Source organism: Colius striatus, chromosome 5 (assembly GCF_028858725.1).
Source record: "Colius striatus isolate bColStr4 chromosome 5, bColStr4.1.hap1, whole genome shotgun sequence".
NCBI classification, from domain to species: domain Eukaryota; kingdom Metazoa; phylum Chordata; class Aves; order Coliiformes; family Coliidae; genus Colius; species Colius striatus.
The window spans coordinates 52,742,606-52,757,091 of record NC_084763.1 but is presented as its reverse complement, the minus strand read 5'-3'; the positions used below and the strand labels follow the sequence as shown (position 1 = coordinate 52,757,091).

General features: G+C 37.4%; 1 protein-coding gene across 2 annotated transcripts in view; it reads left to right on the top strand.

Annotated features, from left to right (window-relative positions):
• Positions 1-14,486, top strand: part of MLLT10 (MLLT10 histone lysine methyltransferase DOT1L cofactor) — a 121,930-nt gene that overhangs the window by 1,880 nt on the left and 105,564 nt on the right. For both annotated transcript variants that reach the window (XM_061996316.1, XM_061996317.1), the window contains exon 3: positions 2,615-2,694. In XM_061996316.1, coding sequence (XP_061852300.1) covers positions 2,615-2,694 — 80 coding nt within the window. The remainder of the gene's footprint in view (positions 1-2,614; positions 2,695-14,486) is intronic.

Below are 14,486 nucleotides of genomic sequence, written 5' to 3'. Positions count from 1 at the left end.
AAAGGCTAAGTTATAAGAACTCCGTGGCTGGCTCTTTGACTCCTCCTAGGTGATGGACAAATTGGAAGAGACAAAATCCGAAATCCAGTTAGTCTGAGTGCCCAGTGCGTGTGAAAATACCACTAATGTGTGGCTCATACTTGGTCTTAAATCGTATTGAAGATGGTTTAGTAACTGTGTGTTTCAGGTATATGCTTCCTTGTAAACTGACAAAGAATAATGAGAAATGGTAATAATTATAAGGAGATCTCCAAGAGAATTCAGTTATTAATGTTGGATTGAATGCAGAGGGGAGCTGACAGGACTGGTGAAACTAGTTTGTTTTGAATAAGTTTTCCATTGTCTTAAGAACCACATAATGTTAACCAGTAAATTAGCTCTGCTTTCGTAGAATCTTAGGATCATGAAAAAGAACATTAAACCATGAAGTTGCATCTGAAACAGCTATTATTTTTGTGTTGTCTTGGGCATCTTCCTTTGCATCTAGAGCCTTGTGGATATTTTCAGTAGAAGAATTTGATGATAGCAGCGGTTGGAGCTGAAATAGTGGGAATGACAATAGTCTGGTTTAGAAAGGATTCCTGATACAGAGAATTGGGTGACTTTGGTCTGAACTTTTTTTTAAGGTCAGGTCCAAATCTGAATTTGAATCTGTCAGGAAGTGTGCAAAGTGCTGCTTCTAAATCCGGATGCTGTTGTAGAGGTATTAAGAACTATATGTTTTTATATACTGTATGATTGGTATTTTATGTTTTGGATTTGATATATCATGTGAATGAAGGTGGTGAAGGAAGTATGTCCCCTCTTCTTGTATTTGTAACTTTTCTGTAGTAGAAGTAATAGTCCTTACTTGAAATTCAGACAGCGGTATTACCCATGGGACTTTATTAACTGCAGTTTTTGTAATTGTAATTAGTTTTAGTTCAGTTAAGTCCTGTTTTTAAGTGTTAAGTCATTGGCATAAATTGTGTAGGACAGAATCTTTTCATATGTTTAGAGATGCTTTGCACAGTAGTGGAGGTATAAACCAAAGAGCTCCATAACAATATCACAGTGTATTAACAAACCTCTGGTGGGCTCTGTCAGACTCTAGGTGTACTTTGTTATATTTGCAGATACAAAAGTACTTCACCTCAATATTGATCTTTGTCCAGCTCGCATTGCTCTTGGATCTAGTTGCCTGCCTCTGAGTTGCATTCTTTAATTAGTTTCTTATTCTGCACTGTCTCTTGCTAATCTAAATCTGTGATTGTACATTTAAAGTCACCGTCTTAATTTCTGAAGAGGAATTCAAAGTCCTCCTCATCTGTAGTCACTATAGTTGCAACGAAAACAAGATGTTTTCTTCTTGTGGTCAAGAATTTTATTGTACAGTGGAATGGACTTATCAAGATAGTTTTGCCTGCCAGTACTTGGATAATGTATTTGACAGTCTGACAGTATAACCACATATATGTGTAAAACATAGATTGTAGAGGGAAAGGCGAATTAGCCAGATGCAGTTCTACTGCTGCATTACCTCTTTTTTGTCTTCTTCAGGGTAGCACAAATCCAATAATGGTGTAACTATACTAGAAGATACTAATTCAGTCTCATCTTTCCTCTGAACTATTAATTTTTCATGTATATATATTTCTAGTTACACATTTAAACCTGTTTTTTAATTTAAATAATGTAATTGTTGTGAATTGTATTAAAAATATTTTGGATTCAGGACTAATTGTCTTTTTGAGGAAAATGTTTGTCTTTTTGTTTTTATTAGCTGTTAAACCGATACAGATATTAGAATGTACTCACAGCACTTATTTTCTTGCATTTTCATTCTTGTAGTTCATAAAGTTTCCTGATCTGTATGTTTCAAACGTGTACAGCATTGCTAAATTACTAAGCTGTCTTTCTGTGGAATTTCTTATAAAACTAATCTTTTAATGTACTATAAAGATACAGATGACAGTCTTGCAGAGAAATCTGCGTGTTTCAGAAGCTGTTTCATAAAGATTTATATTGTAGCCTTGACTTCAGTTGCAACTAATCCTAGCCCTGATGCTTAGTTTAGTTTGTATTTACAACTCTAAATGAAGTTACAGTGGGAAAAAAAAAAGCAAGCTTTGCTTCTTAGTTCAGTTCATTACCAATTTCTGATTTAAGACCAGTTATTTTCCTTATAAGGAGTAAGAGAACTTGGTAGTAGCAAAGTGTATGAATACCTTATAATAATCTCAGACTTGTTAGTTGCTTCTAGTTTTCTGTTTAGAAAAACTTGACGGTAAATGATGGATGTTTGATATTGTGAAGTGTTCTACCTGTTTTGCTGGTAAATAAACAGCAACACAGGTCACATGTGAAAGACTGCTGCTTTTGAATGGTTATGTTACTTTTAAAGCAGACATTTTTCTTTTCATTTTACAAATTTATTTAACAAATTTTGCATAAATTATCAAGTGGAAGCTTGTACTTAATTTCTAGTACCACTGTGACAGGATTTCATGTGCAATGTATAAATGTCAATTTGACTTATTAAAATGATGTGAGATACTGAGGTTTTCTTTATAACATTCATATTAGTAGTACTGTAGTGCTACTTGTCTGAAATATTTTGTCTTGTTCAAAACAGCTTGCTATGGAATTGTTCAAGTACCCACTGGACCTTGGTTTTGCAGGAAGTGTGAATCTCAGGAAAGAGCAGCCAGAGTGGTATGTGCTTTGTTTATTAAGTAATGCTAGTTAAAATGCTTGTGTGGATAATATTTATCCAACTCTACCAATAATAGTAGAAAATAGCTTAGCTTTCTGTCATCATTCCATCTAGATGCTATTCAAAAAGATTCATATTTCCACGTAAGAAAAAAAGAGTATTCTGCTGATTTCTGTGTGTGAGGCTGTGTTTTGTTTTAGTTTTTCTTCATTTTTATTTTCAATTTGGCTTTATTTTTTAAAGATTCTTTTTTTTCACCTGCCAACCTTTTAAAAGATTATTTTCTTCTTTTGTATGGTGCAGGTTTTGTGTAAGTTTTTTCAGTTGAACACTTACTTAGTTAGGTATGGGGAAAAAATAACATCTACGTTCAGTTTTCTTTTACAGGAACATGAGATTGGAAGTTGAAAGCTTCAGTCTAGGAACACTTAACCAATAAGTAGTGTTCTTAAATTTAGAATCTAGTGCTTAGCTGGAATGTGATACTTCTTATTGAAGAATTATTTTCCTTTTCTTTTTAAGTAAATTCTGAGAATTCAGATAATCCTTTTTTTTAATTCATTGATTATGTGAGGGTTTTTTTGGTCAGATTTGTGTGTTATTAGATCAAGCTGTATAATATTGGGTATTTCTAGAAAAAGACAATCACATTTCTTATTAATTGGTACTTTTTAGTTTGTTTTCCAGCAAAAGATAAAGTGAGAGCATTTAGAAGGACTAAGCTGTTGCTTTGCCTCTGAAAACATTTTTCATATAAAAATAGGAAAAGAAGATGGTACAGCATCTTAGGGCAGTGTGTAAACTGTTTCAAATTTTCATGTGTAAAAACAAGTGAAGAGACTGAGACAAAGTTTTCAGTTACTGTCAGTGACCAGCAGAGTGTTTACGCGAGCTCTTTGCTGTACCTATTTGCTTTTTAGTATAAAGCACTTAGAAATGATAAAATGACTTAATGTATTAATTTTTGGCACAGGATTGAAGCATTTTATTCCTGTACTTTCACTCACTTGCTGGAAATGTTTTCATAATGCCCTAGTAACACAGACTTCAGTATTCTTTCCAAAGCAAACCTGTTGGTGGGAGCAGGAACGGATTGATTTCAGTGTGCTCTGCAACTATTTGTCAACAGAAAATCAAACCTGCCACCCTTTCTAAAGAAAGGCTGTTTCTTATGTTCCCTGGGAAGACTGTCACCAAAGTAAAGTTTTTAAGAGCAGCGTTTTTAAATGTTGCTGAGTTTGATATATATACAGGGTTACAGCAAAATTAAAAACACAGAGGAGGGGAAAGAGGTAGCTAGAAAGAGGATTTTTCTGGTGCATAACAAGGAATTTTCATCAAGTTTTAGGATGTAGTTATTTCTGTCTGCTTCTGACCCAAAGAATGAAGAACTTTATGAAGTTATAAACAATATCTCACCATGTTCCGATAATTTCTTGAGTTTACCAAAAAGAATAGCTTTGTCTGGTGTTACACTGCTGTTCTTCACTGTTAGAGATTAAGAAGAAATAGTGATGAACTTAACTGAATCCTGTGCCTAGTGTGTTTTATTCTTGTTTCCACCTAAAATGGTCTGTTATGGTACAGTTCCACGATTTGATACTGATTGTGTTTTGAAAAAAGAAAATCTTTGCCTCTAGTAATATAGTGCAGGCTTAAGTGGTTTTCAAGTTAAATTAATTGCATATGAGGTAGAAGAGATTGGTAACAGATAAAGTTTTAACAACTACTTGAATATTACTGAGTTAGAAGTGTGGTGGCTGTCTCGGAGGTGTCTTGGAGAAGCCCTTAACATTCAGAAACTGAAGTTCTGACTTCAGTATGAAAACTAGAACTTTATTGTAACTAGTTTATCAGATGCAGAGGTTTTAATGCACTTGCTTGCAAAAGCTTCCTGATCATCACTGTAAGAGACTGGAGCTTAGTTTTTCCGTTTGTCTCTTTGTTCAGAAACAAAATGGGAATTAAATTATCTGTCTAACATTGAACATGCTTCACCTTGCTTATTTTCAGTCTTTAAAGAGACCTGGGTCTTGTACTTCAGGCATATTTTTCCTTGTCTGTGTTGTGTGGTTTATTTTTTTATGTGTGTGCTTTTTTTTCTGAGATGCAGTTACTGGGCAAATACATCCATTCTGATAAGAGACCAGTATTAATTACTTCTACTAAAGTTAGTCTTGCTTTAATAACTGAAAGAAATACACTAACTTAAGAGCATATAACTCGGGTAGGTGGGTCACCAGAGAACTTTGTTTAACAGCAGGTTAGAGTGGTTGGTTTCTCATATACTTTGAGCTGTTATATGCTGATGTCTACTGTGTTCCCTTCCTTATGTATGGTGCTGAAAAGCTAGTACATAGTGCTTGTCAGTGAAAGCAGTAGCTTATTGTGAAGGAGCTGGAATGATCTATGTGATAGAGATACCAGGCAGCACAGAGGCATTCAGCATTTGCACGGTTAGCTTATTAACTATGTGTAGATGCTGGTCCTTGTCAATACAATTTGATTCTATGAAGCCAGGAAATCTTAGTATTGAACTTCAGTATTAGGAATTCCAGGAAGGTTTACTACCTCAAGCACAGCTCAGCTTGTACATGTGAGGTCAGATTGCTTACAGCACTGCAAGTGAATTAATATACCATAGATCTGGAATATATACATTATAAGCCTGTCATCGACTCTAGAAGAATCAGTTTGGTCTTAGTGCAAATTACTCTTAATGTCGTAAAAGTAGGGCTTTTTCACTTGACATTTTTGTGTTATGTTTTTTTGATGGAGTGGCTTATGAAGTAGAATGCAGTATTGGCCCTGAACTGAATCGACACGTTTACATGACACTACAGCTGGTCTAATAAACCACCTGGATTTTAGTCCTGGGAAATGTGTTGTGGAGGCTGTGACTCCCCATGGAGCTAGCCAGATAAGATTCGAGATGATATTCATGTGGATCTCAGCTGAGTCTAGTGTAACTGGAGTCTCTGTACTTCCACACGTGTTTCTTGGAACTTGGTGAAAAGACAGACTGTCACAGCACAGTCAGTTTAGATTGTTTAGTACTTAAAGATTCAGAGCTGTAGAAACACAACTATAGTGTTTATCTCTAAAGCCAGCTCAGGTACATTGTACTATGAAAGTGATAGGTTTCTGCTAGTAATCCTGCCAGACCTGAGCTGTTCCTGTATCTGCTGCACAGATGACCCACAATTGGAGCACCTGAGATTTTTATTGTTTTTAAGAAAACCTTTACAATAGTTGTAGTTTTCCTCTCCAAGTTCCCTTTTTAAACAAATCTTTCATCACATGCATCTATCTACAGGTTTGTTATTGTAGAGTTGGTTGTACAAGTTGTATGACATATCCATAGTTTAACATGGCACTCCCAGCCTTTATGTACTAAAAAATAACCATAGGTGTAGTATTACTCGTCCTTTGCCTAAATAGAAGGAGGCAAAGGAGGAGGAGGAAACAGGAATGTTGACTTTCAAGACGCAAATAAGTTTATGATTAGAGAGGGCTGTAGATCAACAGGCTGTCACCAGGGGAGTGGAATCTCTGTGCCTGTGTTTAAAATCGGTTTTGGTATGGTTATTAAACGTGTGTCTGTAAACTAGAATGAGCATTGATAAATAGAGTCACAATAGAGTCACTCAACTTAGTTTTAGAAGAAGGAAAGTTGCTGTTCTTTTTTTTCCCTCCAATTTGAAATACTGGCCACCAAATCATTCAGGACTAATATGCGATGTGTTCTCTTTGAAGATAATAATTCTTTAAGAAATCTTTGAAATGAATGTTTTTTAATGTGTATCCATAATTCTCTTTAAAGGCCAATAACATTATTACAGCTAATTTTAAGAATACTGTAACAAGTAGCAGAAAAATTACTTTAGTTTTGAGCGTAATACAGAAAAATTGACTGATGTGCTTTTATTTGTATGGCTTTTATGTAGCAGTAGAATGATAAACTACTAAGTAAGAGAAGGAAAAGTGTAAAATAAAAATTGCTAGTAGTTTTTTTTTTTTAAAATAAATATGAGAAACTGCTACTTATGAACAATAGCCTCCTGCTTTTCCCCTCCAGAAAAACCCCAACAAATCAACAGCACAATCCCTAAAAACACAATCTTCTTTTTTATGAATGGCTGTGCAGTTTGGAAGGTGGTGAATGTTTGTAGCTGGGTAACTGGAATAAAAAGTCTGCCTGAAGATACTAAGGCACAGCATATTGTATTGGATTTGTGTGGCAAGGTTTTGGTAGCAGGAAGGTTACAGGGGTGGCTTTTGTGAGAAGCTGCTAGAATCTTCTATACTTGACAGAACCAGTGCCAGCTGGCTCCAAGACGAACCTGCCGCTAGCTAAAGCTGAGACTATTAGTGGGAGTGGTAGTGACTGTGATATACTGAAGAGGAGGCGGGGAAGGAAAATAACCAAACTGCATCTGCAGCCAGAGAGAGGAGTGAGAATATGTGAGAGCAACAACTCTGCAGACACCAGGGTCAGTGAAGAAGGAGGGACAGGTTGTGGTGCAGGTGTTGGAGTACTGATTCCCTTGGTGCAGCCCATGGTGAGGCAGGCCCTGCCTCTGCAGACCATGGAGGTCCACAGTGGAGCAGAGATTCACCTGCAGCGTGGGGAGGACCCCATGCTGGAGTAGGTGGATGGCTGAAGGAAGCTGTAATTACCTGGGAAGTCCATACTGGAGCAGGCTTCTGGCAGGACCTGGTGGCCCTGTGGAAGGAGAGGAGCCCACACTGTATCAGGTTTGCTGTCATGACCTGTGACTCCATGGGGACCTATGCTGGAGCAGTGTTTTCTTGAACTGCACCCGGTGGAAAGGACTCAAGCTGGAGCAGTTCATGAGCGGTGGCCTTGTGGGAAAGACTCACATTTGAGAAGTTCTGGAGGAGTGGGAGGGACCTCAGGCTGGAGCAGGGGAAGTGTATGAGGAGCCCTTTCCTGTGTGGTGGAAGGAGTGGCAGAGACAATGTTTGATGAATGGACTGCAACCCCCATTCTGCATCCCTCTGCACTGCTGAGCTCAGAGGAGGTAGAGAAGATTGGGACTAAAGTTAAGCCTGGGAAGAACGGAGGAATAAAAGGAAGGAGTTTTAAGTGTTAGGGTTTTTCTCGTTATCCTGCTCTGATTTGATTGGTAATAGATTCAACTAATTTCCCAAAGTCAAGTTGTTTTTGTCCATGGCACCGAGTGATCTCCGTGCTCTGATTTTGAACCACAAGCCTTTTGTTATATTTTCTCTCCTGTGTTGAACTGAAGAGGGGAGCGATAGAGCGGTTTTGGTGAGCACCTGGCAGCCAGCCAGCTTCAGCACACCAGTCTTTTTTTTTTTTGGTGCACAACGTGAATCTGAGATAAGGATAGTAATTGGGACAGGTAACAGGCAAAACATGGACTAAACAGAGCTAGACAGAGGAGTGGAACGGAATGATTGTGGGAAATTTCTGCTCTAATTGTGAAGTTAGAAAGGTGAAATATTTATTCTGAAATGCTGTTGAGTGGTATGTTTCTTGTCGGTTGATGGGTGAGTGGTTTTTGCTGTGCAGGAGGAAATATTTTTTCCTGTTGAGACTTTTTTTTGGTGTATATAATGCATACAGAGCCCATAACTGTGTTGTACTGCAGCTCAGAAGATGACAGAATTTCTTAGGATTGCATAGTGTCTGGTCATCAAAGTTAGGAGTAGGGGCGGCAGAAGGTGCTGCCAAAGTACAGTGTAGTTTCTGTGCATGTTCCACTCCAACTGGTGAACTCAGCCTTATGGACTGTATTGTGTGCTGTGCATATCAAAGTGAGTGTATCAGTGCTATTTCTGATTGTGCTGTCTTCATGCTTGTTTCTGTGTGCTGCATTTTTCCTTGCTTGCAAGCACACTCGATACTTGATTTTTAGATACACAGCTGAGTTCATAAACTCACTTGAAGTGCTTCCTTACAGCAGAAAAGGTCTGGGGTTTTTTTGCCAGTTTTGATTAGCTGCAGTTTACCTAAATGTACACTTTATTTGTGCAGTAATTCATAATTACAATATTCAGGCTTCAACATACAGTGTATGATCGCTCAAGTACTACTTGATCAAAAAAGTTTTTACGTAGGTGTCAATATAGCAAATAGTTTAGCAAATGCTGTAAAAGTTCTGCTACAAAATTACTAACCAAGGTGAGGCTAAAGGAAAAAGGGTTTTTTTTGTTACAGAAATTGCTTAATTCTTATGCAGATATGTTTTATGACTGTTTCATTACTAGACTGTTAAATCACTGGCTGTAGAAGTCTGAAGCAAGGAAGGAGCTTCTCAACTGCAGGGAGCCTTACTTAAAATGCACACTAGTGTTTTATACTTACGAATTTTTAGCGTACAGCTGTGGTACGTTGTTGCGGTAGGACACTGAAATGAACCATTGCATGCTGTGTTGTTTTCAGCTAGCTTGAAATTGGGTCAGTAGCATTCTTTCAATCCACTAACAAAACCTTGAGTGTTTAGTTGGAAACCCAGCTAAATGTGCCAGGTATTTCTCATAGCCTTCTGATGGTTTCTGTTAAAGGTCGATACGTGACTCTTAAAACTTTTTGTTTATAATTTGGATTCCCACAACATCTTGCAAGGCTTACTAGTCTTAAATATATAGTGGGAGGTTCATGGCTTTGGACTTCTGAAGTTGGAGCAGGCAGATCTTGATACATGCTATGTGTCATCACTATGTTACCTTGTACTCTACGTTGTCTTTCTTGTAGTAGTACGTACTGGCTGGTTGGTCTTGGAAGAATACTGATTTGCGTGTTGAGTGTCTCTAATTTTCTTGTCATAGTGTGTAAATTTATTATCTGTAGTAGATATTTTTGACAGGGTTAACTGAATCTGCATATATTTTTATTTGATGCCTTGATGAAGAGACCCAGGTCGAGTGTCTTTAATTTATCCAGGTATAAAACCTGAAATGCTTCAGGTAGTCAGTCTGTTTTTCTTTTGCCTGTCAACTGTCTGCTTTAAAAAAAAGTTCTCCTTCTCCTGAGACAGATGACTGAATAGAGATGGGGCATAGATTTGGCAAATTTGTCAGCATCAAGAAGTGATTATTTGAAGATGGAGATGACTTAATTTCTTAAGTTGTCAAGTTGCAGAACATAGCACTTTCAAAGAGAAGTACTGACAATATGCGTTTGCTTGCTCTATTAGTGGTGTCAGCCAGTTGGGGATTCTTGAATGTGGCAGAAGATATTTTGATTCCTGTTGGTTCTTCATTGTGGCTTGTGAATACTGGAGTCTGATGTGACTCACAGGTTGGAAACACTTTAACTGAAGTTTACTTCTCTTCAGATATCTCAACTGAAAAATTATGTAGTTAGTTAGCTACTTGTTGACTTTGGCTTCAATTGCTTGCATGGTTGCAAGCTATCATTTAGAGAGCCATTTACAGTAAAATATTGAAGGTGGGTATTTTGTAGGTTTACAAGTAAGGTCTTTACCAGTATTCTCAACCTGCAGTATTTTATGTTGCTATCCAGCTGTAGTTTAGAAATCAATAAGTAAGAAAATGTGGATTTGATTTGTATATAGCAGTACCATCATTGGCTGGGCCACGTATCCCTAGAGAAGCTTTTGGAAAAGGGGTTGTGTGATTCTTTTTTTGCAGTACTGAACAAATGAAAAACAAAGTTTTGACTTTGGCAAGTATTATAAGGCATGGGTGTAGAAAGTCAGAAATAAACTCTAATGGGAATTTTAAAAGTACTTATTTATAAGAAAAAAAAAGTGGATAGTAAATTAGAGTAAAAGGATTTGATGTGAAGAGATAGCCTAAGTTTGGTGTGAGTAGAGGTTCAGTAATTTCAGCAGCATCTGGAAATGGTTCTATGTTTTACTGGACTTTTTGGAGGCTTCAGGGGCTGAGAGGATGGTCTTCTCTGGTTAGTCTTTATATGTCAGCAGTATCAGTTTTGCTTCACAGTAGACAGTTTGAAGGGGTGAATGGAAAAATGAGATGTCACTGGGTTCTGAGGGCTGGGTAAGTTATTGCCAGCAGATGTAGACATGGTCAGTCTGGTACACATCCTGTTAACTGGGTCTGTTTTTGCACTAACTGCCTGTGAATTCTCATCAATTGATAGAATGTATGCCAAGATCTAAATTTCCAGTGTACTAGCTTGCACCACTCTACAGATATCTTTGGGGTTTTTTTTCTTATGGTTTTATACTCTTGCAGAAATTGTGTCTTTGTAGGCTCGAAGGTTTTTGTTCTTCTGTAGATACCCTCTGGTTACCTAGTGTTTGAGTTCGGTTTAGATGTAATCTAGTTGCGTGTGATGTAATTAGCACACTTTTATGTAAGTCTCTTTAGAATATGGTGTCTCAGTAAAAGAAGGAACTATGGTTACATGGGCTGTGCAGTACCGTATTTACTTGAACCTGACCCAACCTAATCCTAAAATGGCCTACTTGTTTTCCAGGTTTCTCAGAGGGAAAACAGGGTTTTTTACTTCCATGGTTTCCATTCCAATGTATGTGTGGGGTTTTTTTACACTTCTTTTTTTCAAAAGAAAGGGGACAAAACAGTAGAGGGAAGAAGGATGTAGAATGGAAGTTGAGGAAAATGCAAGAAAGACTCTTTCCTTTTGAGAAGATGAAACAGTAATGTCACACCCTTTGGGAGAGAAGGGAAGTGAATAGCAAAAATGTTTAGAGCTTGGAAGATATTTTTTCATCAGAAAATGAATCAAAACCATCAACTGGTTACATGCATGTAGGATGATGTATGTGCAGCAGTGGCATAGCTGAAACTCTAGATATGATTTGTGATCAGCTTTATATCCAGAGATGTTGTAGATACCTGTGTTTTTTTTCAGAATTATTGTTTTGGGAGCAATGCATATGTCCCTGCCAGCATGAAATTGTTTGACATTAACTGAATTAACTACTTATATGGACCTCTTCACCCTTCTAATCCATTTTTAACCCATTTTGAGATACTTTGTATTATCTGGTAGTAGTGTATAAGTGTCTCACATATTCAAAGTCTATAGATTTGGGAAAGGTCATCTTAGAAATTAAACAGTATGAGAGGTGGCTTCTGTATGTTTTCTTCTACTAACAACCAAGGGTGAGACAAAATGGTATGGAATACTGGTGAAAGTGGTTGAAGGTTACCACAGAACTTGGGAAATGAATACCTGGACGCAGCCAGCTTTGCTCCAGGCTTCCACAGCTTCAGAGACTGCTGGTTGGAAAGCCATTGATTAGAAACTAACCTTCTCATCAGCTGCTGTGCTTATTACCTTTGTAAATCTGCCCATGTGTTTTGGGCGAGTATGTTGAGTTACTGCATTTTAATATATATAAATGCCCAGTAGCATGGCATGCTGTAAAATAGATGCATTTGGAACCAAATTCATACATAAAACAATAAAATTACTTCTGCTTGGCAACTGACTCTCTCCTCCTAGATTAATTTTAAGGAAGTCATAAGAATTTGATGGAGTGTGTGGAGGGTTTATTTCACTAAAATGTGAACTAAAAGTTACAACAAAGCCAAATGGATTTAACCAATACTGTTTGATTAATGATTAACAGGAGCAGCAGAATAAAACGTTTTGTCTGTCAGAATGTAGCTCCTGTTGCTGAAAGGATTGAAAGAGATTGAGAGTCAGATTTCAAGAACTGTAATGCTGATTTTGTGTAACTTGCTAGTTTGTTATTTTGTTATTTGTAATGTTGTTCCTTTCAGTGAAATACTGTTTTTCCTTTTTTTTCCCCCCTGTTGTCAAGCAATAGGAAGCAGTAATTCTGTGATCAAAATGTACTTTGAATAGTAAAACACCCCAACCCTATTCTGGAAGCATGGGTGTTATACTGGGTAAAGTACAGCTTGGGAAGGAAAATATGCTTGGAAACTAAATAGTTTGTGTATATGGCTGATGCTTGTTAAAAATTTGGAATATGCGAATGTCAAGGAAATACCAAATCAAAATTGACCTGGTAGATATGTCTGAGTCTGGTCAAGAAATATATCTGTATTATTACTGAAATGAAATTGGTTGGTTCCAGATATGGTGTGTGGGCTTTCTTTTTGGTTTTTGGTTTGATTTTTGTTTTCTGGTGGAGAGTGTGTGTGGCATGATGTTTTGATTGTGTGTGGTGAGGTTTTTTTGTGGGCTTTTTTTGTTCTTGTTCATGTGTTTTTTTCACACTTTCTTGTGTAAGTGCCTCTGTTGGAATTCTTTGCTCGCCTATAGCTGATGATGCCACCTTCTGAACAGGATGGTAGTGTCCTTGCCCTGCTTTCTGTTGTGTTCTGTCTGGCACTGTTGTTCCTATGGCCTTATGGAGTGTTCAAAGAAGTGATCTGGCTGGAAAAAAAAAAGTATTTTATTTTTAGCTTGCAGATTAGGATTTCCATATGTTCAAATGAATGCTCTTCCCAGAGCCAACACAGGCAGTAGAAAGTACCCAGCAGGGGATGGCCAGTGATCTTTTGGCAGCAGTGCTCAATTGTGTTAGCTTAAAGTGAACTTGAAATAAAGTCATCTGGAATTGCAGCCTGATTTCTCAGCTAACTTTTAGAAACTGCTCTGTTTAATGTGTTGTAGATCTTCTTGTGTTATTTAGGTTAACAGGTCATATTGAGACACACAGTTTATTGCCTCATTGCAATGCTGGGAATTCAGTCCTGCAGGACTTTACTTGGTTGACAGTTGTTACGCAGGTGAATGGTTCCATGGACCCAGCTTGGACTAGAATTCAGTAAATAACTTGCAAAAGAATTCTCTGACCTCTGTTTACACGTAACAAGAGAGACAGCATATAATGAATGTCTGCAAATGACGTTTTGTAAAAGTTGCTCCAAGTTTACAGAACCCTGAGGGAAGAACAGTTCTATCTTCCTAATAGTAATGTTTCCTCCTCTCCTACTTGTATAGTCTTGTTCCTATTTTTTTAGCTTTTTCATCTGCTACATGTCTCTTTATCTTCATTTCAACATAAAGTAGTCTGTTGGATTATATCAATTTCTCTATTCCTTTCCTCTGTTTCCAATTGAAAAATTGGTAAAGTTAGGTTCACCAGAAAGACTCAAGTAATTAGATTTGTCTAATATTATTTGCTACTGGTTAAGGTAGCCGTTAGTCCTCAATAAAATGTAAAGACATTTATTTAAAACAGAATGAGAAAACTGCGCCACAATGCAGTGGAACCAAATTGGACTGTAACTAATTCAGTATAGGAACATGGATTTATTTAGTTTCTTCTTCAGTTTTTAAATTTTGATCTTCAAGTCTTGGAGGGGTTTTTTTCTGCTGGATATCTTAAGTGGATGCCTCTTTATTATTGATTTTATTGTACTTTACTGTTCTTTTTGGTAATTTCTGAATTTTTTTTAATAGTGAAAGAAAATATTGTTTCACCTTCTGCATGGGCTTCCAATGCTTTTTGTCTACTTTATGTGATTTTAAAGATTGGCCCCTCAGGAGGCAGTGAGTTTTTTATCAGACCGAGACAATCTCAATTTGTGTGGATGCTAAGGTTACACAATCAGTCTTCTTTCACTTAATTAACTTACTGTTTGTTTAGCTCGGAAGGGAGTTGTGCGAGTCACACTGTCAGACTGTTCCAGCTGCACGACTTGTGGTTTCACTTTAGTCCTCTACAGGAGACCTCAGAGTCCAACGCAGTTCCTACTGGTAGTTGACCTGAATACTACTTGGACAGAAGCTAGGGCCATGAACTTAGTCTGTACCCCTAAAGAGCTACAAAAATTAGACGCCCATGTTACACTCTATGATGACAGG